The sequence below is a fragment of the Hippocampus bargibanti genome, linkage group LG11 (assembly GCF_051943395.1).
Source record: "Hippocampus bargibanti isolate YZ-2025 linkage group LG11, ASM5194339v1, whole genome shotgun sequence".
Taxonomy (NCBI): domain Eukaryota; kingdom Metazoa; phylum Chordata; class Actinopteri; order Syngnathiformes; family Syngnathidae; genus Hippocampus; species Hippocampus bargibanti.
In genome coordinates, this window is record NC_142744.1 from 5,905,033 (window position 1) to 5,925,471 (window position 20,439).

At 43.1% G+C, this 20,439-nt stretch overlaps 1 protein-coding gene across 3 annotated transcripts; it reads left to right on the plus strand.

Moving 5' to 3' along the window:
• The first annotated feature begins 3,275 nt into the window (after positions 1-3,275).
• On the plus strand, positions 3,276-19,277 carry zfyve9a (zinc finger, FYVE domain containing 9a). Of its 3 annotated transcripts, none has more exons than XM_089007674.1 (18): positions 3,276-3,374; positions 3,486-3,598; positions 4,985-6,078; positions 7,060-7,159; positions 7,475-7,657; positions 8,515-8,666; positions 10,416-10,545; positions 12,197-12,319; positions 12,512-12,667; positions 13,367-13,591; positions 13,655-13,737; positions 13,818-13,922; positions 15,663-15,813; positions 15,884-15,964; positions 16,038-16,200; positions 17,389-17,494; positions 17,629-17,805; positions 18,440-19,277. In XM_089007674.1, exons 2-18 carry the CDS (start codon positions 3,529-3,531, stop codon positions 18,599-18,601), a joined length of 3,261 nt encoding a protein of 1,086 aa, XP_088863800.1. In that variant the 5' UTR covers positions 3,276-3,374; positions 3,486-3,528; the 3' UTR covers positions 18,602-19,277. The 3 variants fall into 3 exon arrangements, with proteins under 3 accessions (XP_088863800.1, XP_088863801.1, XP_088863799.1); XM_089007675.1 differs by having other exon boundaries at positions 10,416-10,524; XM_089007673.1 differs by having other exon boundaries at positions 10,416-10,524; positions 13,367-13,737.
• The last annotated feature ends 1,162 nt before the right edge of the window (positions 19,278-20,439 follow it).

The following is a 20,439-nucleotide window of genomic DNA, read 5'->3' on the forward strand; positions in this document are numbered from 1 at the left end:
TGTATTGCACGGCTTTTTCCACTTGCGATTGGCTGCGTAGACTATGTGGGCAGGGAAGAAATCCATCTTCCCAGTCGACACTCCAGGAGGACGCGATGCATAACAAGAAGTATTGGCTGTTGACACGTAATTTAGTAATTACAAGGATATATTTCGTACTACAATAGGTGTGTATTTATTTCACGACTGTAAGAGCGTCTGTGTTTTATACTTCCCCGTTAGGTGTTTGACTTCAACATACATTCCATACAAAATACAGTGAGACCTCAATTTACGAACTTACTTTGTTCCCAGACAGAGTGTGTAAGTGTGTATCTCAAAAGGCGGAATTGGATTTGTACGCCGCCACCTTCCTGGATGGACTTATGGAAGAGGAGCGTAGCTGCCATCAGGAACAGGTTGAATATAGCAGGGGCCAGTACACAGCCCTGCTTCACCCCGACTTCCACAGGGAACGGGGAAGATTGCTGGCCACCAACAAGTACAGTTGCTTGCATGCCGCTGTGGAACTGTTTTAGGATGCCGAGAAATTTGGAGGGGACGCCAAATTTCTGCAGTATGGTCCAGAGAATGTCACGGTTAACTGTGTCAAATGCCTTTGTAAGGTCAATGAAGGTGATATAGAGGTCCTTATTTTGTTCCTTGCATTTCTCCTGAACTTGGCGAGCAGCGAAGATCATGTCCAGAGTGCTTCGATCCTTCCTGAAGCCGCATTGTGTCTCTGGGAGGATGTCTTCGGTAATGTGCGATGTAAGACGGAACAGCATTACTTTTGCAAGAATCTTGCCATCAACAGAAAGTAGGGAGATGCCACGGCTGTTGCCACAGACTGACTTGTCCCCCTTCCTTTTGTAAATGGTGACAATGTTGCTGTCTTTCCATTCCTGAGGAAGTGTCCCGTTTTGCCAGATGTTGCAGATGAGGTGGTAAAGCTTCCGTGTCAGGAGATAACCGCCGCTCTTGAAGACCTCAGCTGGAAGTCCATCAGGGCCAGGGCTTTTGTTGTTTTTAAGGCTCCGGATTGCAGAGAGGACCTCTGTGAACTGAGGAGGTTCATCAAGGGAGGGAACTGTTGGAAGCTCTGGGAGGGAGTCAAGGACAGATGTGTCTGAAGGGTTTACTTGGTTGAGCAGGGAGTCAAAGTGCTCTGCCCAGCGCTCAAGTATTAGCTGTTTGTCCTTCAGTAGTACAGAACCGTCTGCAGATTTAACTGGGACAATGTGTTGTCTTCGTGGGCCGTGCAGGGATTTTACAGCATCATAGAAGGCGTGTGTGTTGTTGTTGTCTGCATGGCTCTGGATTTCTTGGGCCTTGCTGAGCCACCACTTGTTCTCCATCATCCTCAGCTGTTTCTGTGTTTCACCACGGATGGCCTTGTAGTGAGAGAGGAGAAGTGGAGAATGAGGGTTGGAGAGAAGTGTGGTATGGGCTTTGCGCTTGGCTACCAGAAGCTCCTGTATGGCAGCTGAGCTGTTATCGAACCAGTCTTGATGACGTTTCTGAGTGAAGCCGATGGTCTCAGAGGCAGCTTGATGAATTGTTGTCCTCAATTTTTTCCACCTGCTTTCAACATCAAGGTCACCGTTACTGGTGTCGTTGTCCAGGCTGGCAAGTCCCTCTGCCAGCTTGTGGCGGTAGCTGGCTGCACATTCTGGGGACTCCAGGGCCCTGGTGTTAAGACGCCTTTGGGGCTGCTGTTTCTTATGAGGAGGTCGAATTCTCAGCTTGAGCCTGGACTTGATCAGTCGATGATCAGTCCAGCATTCAGCCCCACGCATGGCCCGCGTGATGCAGACATCATTTTGGTCTCGTTGCCTTGTGATGATGTAGTCCAGTAAGTGCCAATGTTTGGACCTGGGGTGCATCCATGATGTGATGTATTTCTTTTTCAGCTGAAAGATGGTGTTAGTTACAATCAACTGATGCTCAGAGCACAGAGTGAGGAGTCGGAGGCCATTGCTGTTTATTTTCCCCGTCCCGTGCCTTCCGATTACTTGTTTCCAGAGCCTGGCATCAGTACCTACTCGGGCATTGAAGTCACCCATCAGAACAAGTTTATCAGAGGCAGGGATTTTGGATATGGTAGCATCCAGGGACTCGTAGAAGGCATCTTTGGTGTTATCGTCAGCATCCAAGGTGGGAGCATAGGCGCTGATTAAAGTTGCGAAGCGACCTTTTACCAGGGGAATACGCCAGGTCATAAGCCGTTCACTGATGCCTTGGGGGGACTCGGGGATGTTACTGAGTAAGCTGCTTTTCACAGCAAAGCCAACTCCATGGAGTCTTCGCTCATTCTCTGGGAGACACTAGTGGACACACACACACACACACACACACACACACACACACACACACACACACACACACACACACACACACACACACACACACACACACTGAATAGCTTCCTTGTTCTTAAGGATGGTAGCAATGGTAGACTTTGTCACACAAACTCACACCTCGTTCGTGTTTTTCGATGATCTCCTTCTTCTGCTCGACCGTAATTTTCTTTTGTGTCTTCTTCGGCTTAACACTAGCCTGTGGTGGGGTCTTTTTCGGTCTCATAATAGCAAATGTACTACACTTGATAACAAACCAAATCCACACTCAAAGAAAGGGGGTGACAAAAACTAGTCCGCCATCCACCGTGGCGCCGTGGGATTTGGTTCGTCCGCTGAAAACTAGTTCGTCAGTCGACACTATATGCTTGCGAATTTAATGTCCGTGAGGCGAAAAGTTCGTGAGCTGAAGCGTTCGTATGCGGAGGTATCACTGTATCTGTAGTATTTTTGAAAATTTAAATACAGTAAAGTCTCGTTATATCGATATCGGTTATATCGATAGTACTGCTTATTACGATACTATTTCTATGAACGGAAGGAGAAAATTTACATGCCGCAGGATCGGATATATCGATAGTCCGGTTATATCGATATTTTTTCCGACTCCCGAGAATATCGATATAACGAGACTTTACTGTATTGTACTTTACTGTAGGAAGTACAGTAAAGTCTCGTTATATCGATATTCAAGGGAGTCCGAAAAAATATCGATATAACCGGGACTATCGATATATCCGAACCTGTTTGCATGTAATTTTCTCCGTGCGTGCATAGAAATAGTATCGATATAACCGGGACTATCGATATATCCAATATCGATATAACGAGACTTTACTGTACATGTGAAATAATGGGGACAAATGAATGAATAAAAAATAATTCACAATATTAAATTTGTGTGTCTTACCATATTTTTTTTCTTCCCCCACACAAGGCACCGGCGCCTGCCGTAGCAACTCAAGTGTTCACTGAGGGGGGAAATGTACTCAGATCAATAACGCCTCTCAAATACTGAGAAGGACTTCTGTATAGGTCAGTCAATGCGAGTACACACAAACACGCACCCGCCATGTTTAATCATAATCGGTGACATGAATGATGGCGGTATATTTGTCATCGATTCCTATTACCCATTTCCTGAAGGTTCACGCTGGCCGCAGAGGAAAGAGGAGCAGTTTCCTGATCCATGGAGAATTACTTCCAGGCCGAGGCTTTCAACTTGGACAAGGTGCTGGATGAGTTTGAGCAGAACGAAGGTGAACGCAGTCAATAAATTGATCGGGTTTTGAAACAACAGTTGAGAATTTTCTGAGAGATTTCCTACTTGTTACATTTTGTTTGTTATCGTTTACGTGTGCGTGTTTGTCAACATGTGGATTATCATAAGTCATTAGAAAATAACAATACAACAATATAAAAAATATAGAAATGAAAATCTATCATTTGCAATACAGATGCTCCCGAACATTCTTGCCGGTACAGTATGTCGAAAAATGTTCGGACAAAGATGCTGTGAGTTAGATTTTGTATTGCGCGGCTTTTTCCACTTGCGATTGGCTGCGTAGAGTATGTGGGCAGGGAAGAAATCCATCTTCCCAGTCGACACTCCAGGAGGACGCGATGCATAACAAGAAGTATTGGCTGTTGACACGTAATTTAGTAATTACAAGGATATATTTCGTACTACAATAGGTGTGTATTTATTTCACGACTGTAAGAGCGTCTGTGTTTTATACTTCCCCGTTAGGTGTTTGACTTCAACATACATTCCATACAAAATACAGTGAGACCTCAATTTACGAACTTACTTTGTTCCCAGACAGAGTGTGTAAGTGTGTATCTCAAAAAAAAAAATTCCCATAGGAAACCATTAAAATGGGAATAATCCATTCCAGGGTTTCCATAAAATATACTTTTCAACTATATAAGCCTTAAAACTACACACAACATACCTTATTCTATGTATAATAAATGTGCTATTGCATTGCAATGAAAGAAATACACTGCATTGTATCATAAAGTCACTTTAGGTGACCATTTGTGATGGTCATTTATGGCTTGATGGAATAGCGTTGGAGGTCGAAGGTCAAAGGGAATTGCATGAGGACTGTAATTAAAGAAAGAAACTGTGCTGTAAAATAAAGTTTTATTTACCTTTTTGATGGTCGTTGATGGCTTATGGAAGGAGAGTCACCTTTCATAAGGACTGTTGGTGCTGTTCGGTCGTGTGCTTCCGCCGAAGATCACTCCGCCAGCCGTGGTGGGTGTGTATTATGAAAATCGTGCTTATTATAAGGTTTAATTTTCATAAATTTGACGTTTGTAAGGCGAAAAGTTTGTAATTTAAGGTGTTTGTAAGTTGAGTTCTCACTGTATAGCACTGAAGCAACTTATGAACAAATTCACCTTACGAACGACCGCTCGGAACGTATCCCATTTGTAAGGTGGTATTTTTTCCTCTAGTTTTTAAACTGAAAAAAAAAATGGGGATATTTCATGATTTCTTCCCGTTTGTGTTTACTGTTACACACCCCTAACATGTCCCGTGATTGACTGTCCACCAATTCCTGTTTGACATGTCATGAACAGACGGATATATGGTCCTGTGAACACAAAAAAATGCCCTCCTCCTTTTGTCCCAGATGAGACTGACTCCCCTCACTTCACGGATGCCAAGTGGACCCAGATTCTAGCACCACCCGCCCACCTGCTCTCACTAAACCCCGCCTTGGCCCACGCTGACCTCAGCCCGCAGGAGACTCTGCATCCACTGAAGATTCTCCCCGATCCCAAAAGACCTTCCGGCGGCGAGCCGGCCGACGTCCATAGCCCGCCCCTGCCGCAGCCCAACATCGGCAAACTGGTAGGGACGGACAACCGTTCGCCGCTGCCCGTCACGGCCTGCGAGGACCAAGGCGGGGACGCCTCCGCCGCGTCCTTCTTCACTTTTGAGGTGGGACTAGAGCAAGAAGGGCCCTCCTCCGAGAAGCATCATCCACACCCGAAGCCCGCTACTTTGAATGGACAAAGTAGCTCGCCGTATTCTGAGCAAGAAAGACAAAGCGGTGATCAGGTAGAACGTCTTCTAAATGGCGTGGATAGAGACTCCGTTTCCAGATCTGAGTCTCAGGAGCTTCTTTCCAACGGTGTACAATACGAGAACGAGAGGCGATTAAATGTCCGAGAGGAGGAAGAGGAGGCGAGGCTCTCTCCCTCACCCGTGCCGTCCAAGGAAGATTCCGTGACGGAGGAGAAGGAGATGGAGGAGAGTAAGCAGGAGAACGGTGAATGGGCAGGGTCAGGTGGCGTTCTAGCCAAACTGAACAACAGCCGCCAACAACCCGTCAGCGTCCCTTACGGGGGGGCGCGACCCAAGCAGCCTGTCAGCCTCAAACTCCAAATCCCTCAGCCCCTTGTGGGCCAGCTGCAGAACCAGTTGAGTAGCAAGAACAAGAACCTGGATCACCGCAGTGGGACGCCGCCCGAACCAACTGAGTTGGCTTTGGCGGTGAACGGCGTCGCCGTCCTGCCCATTTCTCCCCCTGCTTTGTCCTCTGAGAGTCCGGATAATGACCTTGAGGCAGGACAACACAGCTCCCTTAGTGGGAAGACCCCAAACCCGCTGGGCAAGGTGGCTCCCGTGTGGGTGCCCGACTCGCAAGCCCCCGTCTGCATGAGGTGCGACGCCAGGTTCACTTTTACCAAAAGGAGGCACCACTGCAGGGCCTGTGGCAAGGTAAGGGGGACTGAAATGTGGTCCCAAAAACGGAATATGAATCATGTGTACCGAAGTTTCCGGTGTATAAGGCGAACCGGAGTATAAGTCGCACCCCCAAACCTTTTCCATATATAATGCGCACAGGACTATAAGGCGCACCTTTAAAATGAGAATAATCCATTCCCAGGTCCCCATAAAATATAATTTTATAAGACGAGGTATCACTGTATATGTAAAGTTTTTCCATATATAAAGCACATCACAGGCTGGGTTTACGCACCACTTCTACAGGCTGCCGACGGGCTCAAATATTAGTTCACATATAAGGCACACCTGTGTAAAAGGCGCAGGGTCGTCTTTTGAGGAAAATGAAAGATTTTAATAATAATAATAATAATACATTTAATTTCTAAGCACCTTTCAAAACTCTTAAGGACACTTTACAATCATAGGATTTTTTTGGGGGGGCGCCTTATACACCAGAAAATACGGTCATTAAATTTAAATGTCGAAACTTGAAATGGCGCTTTGTATAATCCAGTCAAAATTACATCAAGTGAATTTGCATTGTTTCATTTCACCCATACTTTTTAAAAATGGAATCTGAATTGTACACTTTGAACTTGGATTATTCACTAAAAAAATTAAATCGCCTACATTTTTTTTCATATTACAAATAAAAATATGTTTCCGCGCTGATTAATATGTGTTTTTTTTTTTCATTTAGTTTTTTGAGTAAAATTCACATTTTTAATATGCTAAATCAGTGTCTGCGCGGCACTATTAGCACAAACACACAGTCGCTGATTCCGCTCTTCGAAAAAATATTCCGACTGCTCTGCCATTTTTCCCACAGCCGTTAAACAAACACTCTCTGTGCCATTGACCCACAATGGAGTGACACATCCACATGGCTCATCTTTGACCCCGGACAACCTCCTGATACGTTTGACTGGGCGAACTGCACAACTACAGCTTATGCTTTCTCTGTCATGGCAGGTTTTCTGTGCAACGTGCTGCGGCCTAAGATGCAAATTGGTCTATATGGATGGGAAGGAGGCTCGCGTCTGCGTCACCTGTCATTTGGCCCTAACCAGCGGTGAGTGAGGACTGTGCTTTTTTTTCTCCCCCCGTTGCTGGCTAAAATATGAAGCGTGTGATTACTGTATGTTGAGCTGTTTACAATGAATGTAATTCACTAAAACAACAATGAAAAAAAGTCATGATCGCAGCAATACGAGCTGATGTGAATGCTTCTATGTCGGCAAGCCTGTGCAAAATCCTTAATCGTCTTTAAAAAAAAAGGCTTGAGCAGCACATGTATGATTCTGAAAAGTGAATGTGTTCCATTGTTATCCAGTGCGGAAATAATGCAAGGTCGTTGTACCCCCCCGACCCCCTCTTCAATCCTCAGCGCCGACGTTGTCGGATTCTCATCTCCCAGCTGTCAACAACCAGAGTCCCAACCCCAACAACCCAGCCGAGTACTGCTCTACCATCCCTCCTTTGCAGCAGGCCCAGGCCTCGGGGGTGCTCGGCTCACCCCCGCCCACTGTCATGGTGCCGGTGGGTGTCCTCAAGCCACCTGGCAACGAGGGTGAGGCCTTCAGTTCATTTTTTTAAACACCATCAATAGTAGCTGCGAAGTACAGTGTACAGTATTCATTCAAAGTGCACTGCACTGCTCTAAATTGCCATAAAACGGCGCCAAATCCCGATCCAAAGAGGAAAAATTTAGATTAAATCAGATTAGATTAGATTAGAAAAATCTTTATTAGTGTCACACTGGAGAAATTTACATTTCACAGCAGCAAAGTGATGGAAGGAAAAGAAGAAGTCGGAAAACAAAATACAGGCGCTCCTGTAAAGGCAGCCACTCTCGAGGCGCCCTCTTGAAGTAAAAAAAAATAATATGACAACACAAAGACACAGACAGTCATTCAATCCTAAGAACTTTCTGCACCCTCTTTGTTGTATGAAGCAGTTCTAGATGAAAGAGGATGAGATCAACCAGTCCTTTTCACCAGTGGATCAGTGACGTTGTGGTGAAATGTGGCACGTCTGCTACAAGCTAAACACAAAGCTGTGGAATCCATTGACGAAAAGAGACTGTCTCACACCTCCTGTCCCATGTAAATCCGCTTCAATTCCAAGTCGCGACGGTTCCACATACGCATCCTTTCTTCTCATTGCGGGCCATTGATTACAGTTTTCGTACATTAGGCAATGTTTAGATACCTGCAGTACGGCTTTAGGCTGTCATGGTGTTTTCTCCAAATGTTATGGTAAAAATTTGATCTAAAGTGACATCACACAATCAAAACCAATAATTCTGTTTTCATTTTTGGCTTGATGAAGACTAAGTGAAGCACTCATTTTCAAAATTTGCTTCACTTTGCCACATTCAATGGAGATAGAACTCCATTTACATACAATAATGACTGTCTCATTCAGCATCTGTCACACCGGACCAGAAAAAGGTGGGCTTTGCGGACGGCCTCCTACCAAATGGCGATGAGACAGAGTCTCCCAAAACTCCAGTGCCCACGCAACGCACCGGCACATCGACAAATGCAAGCAAAACATCCGGATCCGATGCTGTCGTGGTACGCTCACACGCATGTTCGTAGTTTAAAAGTTAATGGTTTATAAAAAAAATTAACTTGGAAAAAAAAAAGTTAAATATCAAGTTATGTGTCTTAAAGGACAACCGACGTCACTTTTTTGTTTCTGAACTGACATCAGAAAACGTTTTATAGCATCTAAAATACCCAAAACACGCAGTATGATATTTTTAGTCAAATGCAAAACACCAATAAAAATGACTTAAAGTGTCCAAAATCTGCAAAAAATTGAGCTGCGAATTGGGCATTTTCAGAAAGTCCCGCCCCCAGTTCGTGACGTCACTGAAGACGTCTTGCATAACTGGAGAATCAAAACAATGGCTTCAGATTCGGAGAATATGCTTTCTTGTTACACATCCAGTTATGAATATGATTAAAATAGTTCTGAAGAGGAGAGCATACAAGTTTGCAATCGATTAAAGATTTTTTTCCGTGTCATTTTGAGGGGGGGGGGGGATGTCGCACCCAAAAATGGCGACCAGCTCCCGTGAGGAATGAATCAGCCCGTTTCCACAGGCTTATAAATTACTTACATGGAGCTTGGATGCCCTCTTCTGGCGGCTTTTGGGTGCAACATCAAGGTTTTCAGACAAACAGTACATCAAAATACATTGACGTGATGAAGGACTGCTACAATGTGTCTTTTTGTCGGTCGGGGGGGGGGGGGGTCCTTTAGTGACGTCACGTACGGACTCGTCACCACCTCAAAAACAAGACTTCCTGAATATTCATAGCAATTCTTAAAACGTAAATTATAGCTATATGCGGTGGAATCTTTGTAAAATACGCTCAGTAGAAGTCATTTGAAGCCGTTTTACAAATTATGGACACAACTTGTCCGGATACGTCGGTTGTCCTTTAAGTAAGCATTGCAAAAGGCTGTCATTCTCTATATTTCTCTATACGATTCATTGTTGTTTTTATCATTCACACTCATTCACAGCCATTCACAAATTTATTCGGGAATTGAAAATAGGACATAGAGCGCCATTCCCAGATTTTTTTTTTGTTTGGGTGACGAGAAAGTACTGGCCATGGCCTTTGGCAATGTTTTTTTTCCTTTCCACAAGGCGACAGCATTTCCCTTTTTTCTACATTCGTGCTTTTTTTCCAGCTTCAGCTGTTTTTAAAGCGCTATATAAACCAATATGTATGTATTGCATTGTATTTTGGACAGCTGCCCTCATATAACTCCAGACCCAAATCGTTTAGAAATGAACTTTTTTTGTGATGAAAGAAGATAGTCTAAGTTTTCTTACGCTGCATTGAATGTTTATATAGTCCTAAAACTCAATATCAGAATATTGAGTTTTCAGAATATATATACAGTAAAGTCTCGTTATATCGATATCGGATATATCGATAGTTCCGGTTATATCGATACTATTTCTATGCACGCACGGAGAAAATTACATGCAAACAGAGTCGGATATATCGATAGTCCCGGTTATATCGATATTTTTTCGGACTCCCTTGAATATCGATATAACGAGACTTTACTGTTTATATATATATATAAACGCATTTTTTGCATGTCTGGCAGTGAATGAGTTAAGTGCCACTTCACTTGTTGTAGATTGACATCCAAAAAGGCATTTTTTGAATAAACAATTGCCTCTCTTTGCAGAAACATTATTATCTTCAATCCTTCACTCAGCATTGGAGCAATTTCAAAGCTTCTTCTTTTTAACCTTCATTCCGCTCTCTCTCTCTCTCTCTTGCTCCCATCAGGTCACCTCCGACCCCATGGGCCCACGAGGCAGCCCAGTGGGCAGCGCCCTGAGCTTGATCCCGGAGGACGGGCTCCCTCCCATCCTCATCTCCACCGGAGTCAAAGGAGGTACGGGAGGCCACATCACAGGTGCTTGCCCTCATCTTCACCGTCCCCATCACCTACCCGCCCACCCCCTGCCTCCTCGCCGACCCATGCGTCCTTTGTGTTCTCTCACTGGATGGACAAACGTATTTGAACTGAGTTCTTTTTAGACTACCTTAAAGGACAACCGACGTCTCCGGACAAGTCGTGTCCATAATTTGTAAAATGGCTTCAAATGACTTCTACTGAGCGTATTTTAATAAGATTCCACCGCATATAGCTATATTTTACGTTTTAAGACTCGCGCTGAATATTCAGGAAGTCTTGTTTTTGAGTTGGTAACGAGTCCGTATGTGATGTCATGAATGGACCGCCCCCTGACCGTAAAAAAGACGCATTGGAGCGTCCTTCCATCACCTCAATGTATTTTGCTGTACATGTTTGGTTTGAGAACCGTGTTGCACCCAAAAGCCGCCAGAAGAGGGAGTCCAAGCTCCGTATAAGGAATTTATCAGCCTGTGGAAGCGGAGGTGGCCACTGGAGGGCGCCATTTTGTGCCTCTTTTCTGATGACCCATTGTTGCCCCAATGTTGCCTCAAAATGGCATGGAATAAATTCTTTAATCGATTGCAAACATGTATGCTTTCCTCTTCAGAACTATTTGAATCATATTCATACCTGGATATGTAACAAGAAAGCATGTTGTCCGAATCTGAAGCCATTGTTTTGATTCTCCTGCAAGGCAAGACGTCTTGGCATGACGTCACGCACTGGGGGCGGGACATTCTGAAAATGCCCAATTCAGATTTTGGACACTTTAAGTCATTTTTATTGGTGTTTTGCATTTGACTAAAAATATCAAAAAAAGATTTTTTTCAAAAGCTGACCATGTGCCTCATAGTCTGGTGCGCCTTATGTATGAAAAACATTTTAAAATACAGACACACACCCTACATTCGAGTTACCAACAACAGTACATACGACCATTTTTGTAGTGACGGTAGTATTTAGATATATATATAGTCTTTATAGAGCATATATTTTATTAAATGTTTATTTTTCAGTACAAACCAATACAGGTTACTTCTACAAGCCTTAAACACACTTGTATAAACCTTAAACATACCTATATAAATCTTAAACATACATTCCATACAAAATATAGCATTGAAGCAACTTATGATCAAATTCACATTACGAACGACCGTTCGGAACGTATCGTTTGTAACTTGGGGAGCGTTTGTATGTCATTCATTGAAGATGCCACTTATAATGCGGTGCACCTTATATATGGAAAAGCTTTTTTAAATGTCATTCATTGAAGGTGCGCCTTGTATTCCAGAAAATACGGTATGTTTAAGGCTTATATACGTATGTTTAAGGCTCGTATAAGTAACCTATATTGGGTTATACTGAAAAATAAAAAAAAAAACATAAAATGTATGCTCTATAAAAATATGTATTTGTACAACTAGAGAGAATACTACATATATTACTACAAAAATGTTCGTATGTACCATTGTTCATAACTCGAATGTTCGTATGTCGGGGAGCGTCTACATATACCAACTCTGATGTGGCGTATTTTCCTGTACTTTAGTCCACCAGAATTGTTACATATCACAAATCCACACTTATGACATGAATCCCGTCTGCCTGTTTTTTCACACGACGTTACCTCTGACTCCACAACCAGACTATGCAGTGGAGGAACGTCCCCCAGCGATGGTCCTCATGCAGCAGCTGGAGGAAGGAGGCCCCGAACCGCTGGTTTTTGTCCTCAATGCTAACCTCCTCGCTATGGTCATGCTCGTCAATTGTGAGTCAATTTCTCAGTTTGAAAAAGAGGCTTTTTTTTAAGTGATTGTGTGGTGTGACTGCAAACTTTGAAACAATTGTCATTTACACCAATGCATTAATTTGAAATTTAATGGCGGGACAGAAAATGACCCTCATATGAAGGTGGTCTTAACCTGCTGAGATCCTTTGTTTTTTTTTTTTTTTTGGTCAGATGTTAACAGGAAGTGCTGGTACATGACGACAAAGGGCATGCATGCCGTCGGCCAGGCGGAGGTTGTGGTTCTTCTTCAGTGTCTTCCTGAAGAGAAGGCCATCCCAAAGGACATCTTCAAACACTTTGTCCATCTTTACCAGGAAGCCCTCAGTGGTAAGATGACAGCACTATCAGCACTACAGTAACGATCTTCTGGACATGCTACCAAAATGTGAAAGGAACAGCTACGTTATTTTTTTTGACTTTCATTCCTTTCATCTTCCTTTCATAACTTTGCTGCTGTGAAATGTAAATTTTTCCACTGCGAGACTAATAAAGGCAAATCTAATCCAATGTTGTATACTCGCCAAGCAGAAAATGCACATTTTTTGGACCATTACACATTTTTTTAACTACAGTAAAGTCTCGTTATATCAATATTCTCGGGAGTCGGAAAAAATATCGATATAACCGGACTATCGATATATCCGATCCTGCGGCATGTAAATTTTCTCCTTGCGTTCATAGAAATAGTATCATAATAAGCGGTACTATCGATATAACCGATATCGATATAACGAGACTTTACTGTAGTTGTGGCCCAGAAGTCTCCCAAAGCCATGTGATTAGTGATTTTTTTTATTGTAAACTTCACCCAGACCACGACCCAAATCAGAATCATCATTATTGGCCAAGTATGTGGAAAAGGTGGTGGGCAGGGTGCAGAGGGTAGGATTTTCCGCGCCCCTGTCTTGATTCTTGCAGTGTGCAAGTGGGTAGGGCGGTGTAAATCATTTTTTTCTGCCATCCTAACTCTCAGTTGGAAATATGATCTTTTTTGGCTTTGTATATCATCTGGGTTTCCCCTTCCAGGAAACGTTCTGGGCCACCTGAGCCACTCCTTCTTCACGCAGAGCTTCCTGGGCAGCAGGGAGCACGGAGGCTTCCTCTACGTTAGCCCCTCCTTCCAGTCTCTGCAAGACCTGCTGCTGCCCAACCCACCCTTCCTTTTTGGTGTACTCATCCAGAAATGGGAGACGCCCTGGGCTAAGGTCTTCCCCATCCGCCTCATGCTGCGGCTGGGCGCCGAGTACCGATGTGAGTGCTATCTACACCTTTTTCCACACAACCTTCTGTTTACTATAATGGTCTTTGTATTAGTTTACCCGTGCCCGCTCTTCAGCGTGCGTTTCCGGAAGCCGCTTTTTGGCGAGACTGGCCACACCATCATGAATCTGTTGGCGGTAAGATGTCACGTTCACTTGTTGACCAATCACCAGCTTGATATCATTTGTGTCGACGCATCATGTGACATGTCTCGCAGGACTTCCGCAACTACCAGTATGCATTGCCGATGGTGAAAGGCCTGGTCGTGGACATGGCAGTAAAGAAGACGAGCATTAAAATCCCCAGCAATCGCTATAATGAGGTTAGCCTGTGTTTGCACGCTAATCTCATTTTTCAAAATGTATATTAGTTTGTGTAATAATCACAATTTTTTTGAACAAACCCTTGAAAATGTAGAGTTTCACATTATGTTCAACAATTACAACAAACAATTCCACAGAGGTTGTAAGCGACTCAAAGCATGTTGTGTACGTTGCTTTTTACACAAGACTTTAACCACTTTCTCATTAACTGAATTGACATGTTCATTAGTTGTTTCTGACTATACAGTATCGCTCACAGAGTCAATGCTTAGTAATACACAACCATCCATCCTTATAGAGCAGGGGTGTCAAAGTCATTTTTTGCCGCGGGCCACATTGTAGTTATGGTTTCCTCTCGAGGGCCGTTATGAATTTGGGGAACCCATTAGAATGTTTAAATCCCTTCAAATATTACATATAGAGCACACAGCAAATTAATGAATAACTCGTTTTCAAATCTGAAGTCAAGAATAATGACTTCTATTGTGGTTGACATCCAAAAATATGAAATTTTGGCTCAGATTTTAGCAATCATCATGGAATTTAACAAGTTTGATTTGCTTTCGCGGGCCGAAAAAAAATTGTGGCGGGCCGGATTTGGCCCGCGGGCCTTGACTTTGACACCTGTGTTATAGAGCTTCCTTTTTAACTCATTCACTGCCAAACAATGTGCAAAAAATTTTGTCCACTCCAGTGCCAGGGTTTTTGTCATTTTCACTCAAATTAAGTACACACAGAATATTGAGTTTTAGGTCTACATAAACATTAAATTCAGACTAAATGTTTCTTCAAATAAATTCCAATGGAATTGTGAAATTGTGACATATTTGGTCGGCGCTGCTGTTTTGGTTAGTGACTGAGTTCAAGCATGCCCAGCAGCTACGGTAACTCTTTTATGTCAACGTTGAAAGATGGCGTCAATGAATTGAGTTAACTCATTCATGCCAGACGATGTGCAAAAATGTTTCCACTCCAGTGCCAGGGTTTTTGTCATTTTCACTCAAATTGCGGGACCCACAGAATATTGAGTTTTAGGACTACATAAACATTCAATTCAGCGTAAGAAACATTAGGCCAGAAAAAAAATAGTTAATTCCTAAGTTATATGGGTCTGGAGTTATCTGAGCTTGAAATTGGGGCGGCTGTACAAAATACAATGGAATACATATATTATGTTTTATATAGCGCTTTAACAACAGCTGAAGCTATAACAAAGCACTAACATAGACAAAAGGCAAATGCTGCCCCCTCGTGGAATGGGAAAAACATTGCCAGAGGTCTGACCAGTGCTTTATCGGCACCCCTGCAAGAAAAAAAACCCGAACAAATTCGTGAATGGCGCTCCACGTAATGCTTTTGATCTCCTGAATAAATTCGGGAATGGCAGTGAATGAGCTAAGTTAGGTTTTTAATAAGGTTGAATTCCAGCCCATATTTATTTATTATATATTTATTTTTATTTGACTTCCAACATAAATGCTTGCATCCGCACGGTTCTTTTTATAACCATGCTAGGACTTTGGATTTTCTGGAGCGTGGCTGTCAGCTTTTGCCTCACATGATCTCACAGTTTAAAATGTCCACATATACAAATTTATTTGCGCCTCGCGAGAATTCAACTAATCTGACGGGATTAAAAACGAGCGAGCATGCGACTGCACCTCGGTTGTGATCCGTCTCCTTGACGCCTTTTGAGGTTTTTAACCGCATTTATTCATCCCGACTGTGCGTCGTTGCAGTTGATGAAAGCCATGAACAAGTCCAATGAGCACGTGCTGGCGATGGGCGCGTGCTTTAACGAGCGCGCCGACTCGCATCTGGTGTGCGTGCAGAACGACGACGGCAACTATCAGACGCAGGCCATCAGCATCCATCATCAGCCGCGCAACGGTAGCGCCAACGCCGCGTCGTCCCCACTTTCATGCTCGTGCTAACTTTTTCTCATTTGTTTTCTTTTCAGTGACCGGCGCTTGTTTCTTTGTGTTCAGTGGTGCCCTAAAAGCCTCGTCGGGTTATTTGGCTAAAACTAGCATCGTAGAAGGTAAATCCTGATGTTGTTTGCGGAGCTGCAATACGACCAATGAGACCGAATACCCTCGTTGCGTCTATCTTAGATGGCGTGATGATCCAGATCACAGCCGAAACCATGGATGCTCTACGGCAAGCGTTGAGGGACATGAAGGACTTCACTATCACATGCGGAAAAGCAGAGCAAGAGGACAACCAGGAGCAGGTGCATGTCCAGTGGACGGATGACGACCAGGACTTCAACAAGGGGTGAGACCATCGGCGCGGGACTCAGAATGCACCACACCCAGTATAAACCTTTTTTTTGTATTATACAGACGCTCCCCACCTTACGAACGAGATACGTTCCGAGCGGTCGTTTATAAGGTGAATTTGTTTGTAAGTTGCTTCAATGCTATATGTTTTATGGAATGTATGTTGAAGTCGAACACTGAACGGGGAAGTATAAAACACAGACTCTCTTACAGTCGGAAAATAAATTCACACCGACTGTTGTACGATGACATATATCCTCGGATATTCAGTCAGCCGTTTCAGTAATTAGGTGACAGCAGCCATTACTTTTTGTGATGCAACACGTCCTCCTGGTGCGTCAACTGGGAAGATGGATTTCCTCCCCGCCCGCATACTCTACGCAGCCAATCGCAAACGAGCTCGGCGAGAAAAAGGTGTGCAATACAAAATCTAAATTACAGCATCTCTGTCCGAACATATTTTTACATACCCGCAAAAATGTTCGTATGTACCGTTATTCGTAACTCGAATGTTTGTAAGTTGGGGAGCATCTGTACTTTGGGCCTGCAATCTGTCACAGTTCAGATTTACCCTCAGAGGCTGCTATTCAGTCTAGGCGATAAATTGATGGTAAAAATCTACACCAGGGGTGTCAAAGTCATTTTTGCCGCGGGCCACATTGTAGTTATGGTTTCCTCTCGAGGGCCGTTATGAATTTGGGGAACCCATTAGAATGTTTAAATCCCTTCAAATATTACATATAGAGCACACCGCAAATTAATGAATAACTCGTTTTCAAATCTGAAGTCAAGAATAATGACTTTTATTGTGGTTGACATCCAAAAATATGAAATTTTGGCTCAGATTTTAGCAATCATCATGGAATTTAACAAGTTCGATTTGCTTTCGCGGGCCGAAAAAAATGATGTGGCGGGCCGGATTTGGCCCGCGGGCCTTGACTTTGACACCTGTGGTCTAGGCGATAAATTGATGGTAAAAATCTACGTTATACCGAAGTATAATGATCGAATATCAAAAATATAATAATAAATAACCGTTGTACTAAGTTCATCCTGTCTACTTGATATCTAATTTTAAGCAGATTATTTACTTACAGACAGTGTAGGTGTTCAAATAGCTGACATGTTTCGGCGACTACTTCCGCCTTGTTATTTAATAATAAATAACACTGCTAAATTTCAGTGTCATTAGCCCCATCGATGGAAAGTCGATGGAGTCCATTGCCAGCGTGAAGATCTTCCATGGCTCTGAATTCAAGGCCAACGGCAAAGTCATCCGCTGGACAGAGGTACAGCGAATCTCTTGCATCTCTTGCATCCATGAGAGAATCCATCCAATGGATATGTTCATCTCCTCCCAAATATGGAAAAAAAGAAATTGTCTGAAAAGATGACAAAAAAACTCCCCACCCTCTCCCGCTAGGTTTTTTTCCTCCAGAGCGACGACCAGCCCAATGGCTTGAGCGACCCAGCCGACCACAGCCGCCTGACGGAGAACGTGGCGCGGGCCTTCTGCATGGCGTTGTGCCCGCACCTCAAGTTGCTCAAGGAAGACGGGATGGCCAAGCTGGGCCTGCGCGTCACACTTGATTCAGACCAGGTACGGACGCTACCCAACTTACGAACGAGATATGTTCCGAACGGTCGTTTGTAAGGTGAATTTGTTTGTAAGTTGCTTTAGTGCTATATTTTGTATGGAATGTATATTTATGTGTTACCGGTATATTTATATGAAGTATGTTTAAGACTTATAAGTAACCTGTATTGGTTTGTACTGAAAAAAATCAACATTTAATAAAATACGTAGCAATGGTCCACTTAGCATACTGGTACTGAGACGCTAAGTCACACAAACGTTTGTGTTTTTCGATGATCTTCTGCTCGATCGTAATTTTCTTTTGTGTCCGCTTCGGCTTAACACTAGCCTGTGGTGGCCTCTTTTTCGGTCCCATAATAGCAAAAGTACTCCACTCGATAGCAAACCACATCTGCACTCAAAAGGGTTGTGGAAAACTACTCCGCCAGCCACCGTGGCGCTGTGTGGTTTTGTTCGTCCGTCAAAAACTAGTTCGTATGCCAAGATTATATTGTCACGAATTAAATGTTCGCAAGGCGAAAAGTTCGTGAGCAAAAGCCGAGATATCACTGTATTGTGGTCTTTACTGGTACTTTATGCATACGAACATACATTATATCAATGATAATGTGTCCTTTTTTATTCCTCCATCTTCCAGGTTGGCTACCTAGCAGGGAGCAACGGGCAGCCACTTCCTCCGGCGTATCTGAGCGACCTGGACAGCGCGCTAATTCCCATCATTCACAGCGGCGCCTGCCAGCTCAGTGAGGGTCCCGTCATCATGGAGCTGGTCTTCTACATCCTAGAGATCATCTCATAAAAACTCCCAAGGTGGCTTTTTCAAGCGCGAATTGAGTCCGTTTTGGCCATCGGATGGCGTGATGTAGCTCCAAAGACTTATGGCCATGCTGACTGCAGCGAAAGCACCAGATGCCCTTTTTAAAAATCGCTTTTTTTCTCTCTCTCTTGCACACGGTGCTCAGTGCCTGCGTTTTTATTTGTTTGATTTCATCGCTAAAGCTTTACTCCTCAATCACCACATGCATTGACTTTATGTACAGTGATACCTCGGTTTATGAACCCTATGGCTTACAAACTTTTCGGTTTACCAACGTTACATCTATGAAAATGTTACCTTGGCTTACAAACTATTTTTTGGGATACACACGGAGCTGCCACAATGAGTGATGTGTTGTTTGCGAACGAGCCCGTTTTCCTAACAAGAAAATGGTGGCAGACTGTTTTGTCCTCTATTCCCCGCCCCCAGTCTTCGGTTCCCAAAAACAAAATGGCATCTTCGGTTAAAGCCACGTGATTGGTCAAGAACGCAGCAGTGAGGGGAGGGTTAAACATTAAAGAGACAGGCGGACGATAGAGAGAGAGTGAGAACACACACACACACACACACACACACACACACACACACACACACACACACACACACACACACACGAAAGGGAGACGACAGAGCTTGAAACAAAAAAACAAAAGTGAAATGGTGAGAAAATGGATAAAAAACAGTGAAATTTGGACTCCTTTCAACTTTGATAGTTCAAAAGCTGAGTGTAGACCGGAAGGTTAAACTATCCCATCAATCAGGCTCCACAAATAACCCTCACAAGCCATCCGTACACTTGATGCAAAAAGCTATCAACCCAGCTAAACAGAACACAATTGATGAGGAAAAAGGTAAGATTATCACAGACAAAGCACCTACAAGGGATCATTTCTCAAGATAGTGAAAGAAGAAGGCTACGTTCCTCATCAAGTGTTTAATGCTGATAAAACCGGCCACTCCATTCCATCAAGCCATCAACAACCATCACAAAGGTCAATAAAACGACTTTATTATACAGTACAGTTTATTTCTTAAATTATAATACCATAGCACATTTATTATACATAAAATAATGTATATTTGTGTAGTTTTAAGGCTTAGAAAATTAGAAAGTAGAAAATTATGTTTTATGTGGAGCTGACAACGGATTATTCTCATTTTAATGGTTTCTTATGGGAAATTAATTTTTGGGATACACACTTTTCGCCTTACACACTGTCTGGGAACCAATTTAAGTTCGTAAGCCAAGGTATCACTGTACATTTGTGTGTGTGTGTGGATGGCAGAAGAAGGAGCTTGTAGACTCCTGAGATTACAAACAGAAAAAAATACAGTAAAGTCTCGTTATATCGATATTCAAGGGAGTCTGAAAAAATATCGATATAACCGGGACTATCGATATATCCGACCCTGTTTGCATGTAATTTTCTCTGTGCGTGCATAGAAATAGTATCGATATAACCGGGACTATCGATATATCCGATATCGATATAACGAGACTTTACTGTATATGTATAAGAAAAAAAAGAATATATAAGAGCAATGCTGATGAATTAAGTACAGTTTCTGATGGATTATAATTTATCGACCATTTGGAGGGAAAAAGTGAGACATGTATTGTTTCAGTGATGTTTTAATCACAACAGCAGAAAAGTACAAAATAATATAGACACACATTTATGATGCAGAAACCGTGCACTGGATTTTAAGCCATCTCTAAAAGCGTTTTGTCAAGACCAAACTTGAATGTAGAGTACTTCACAGCAAGTTCGTCTGCACTGCAACATGGACCTGGCTGAGAATGTATCCTTTTCTCTTTA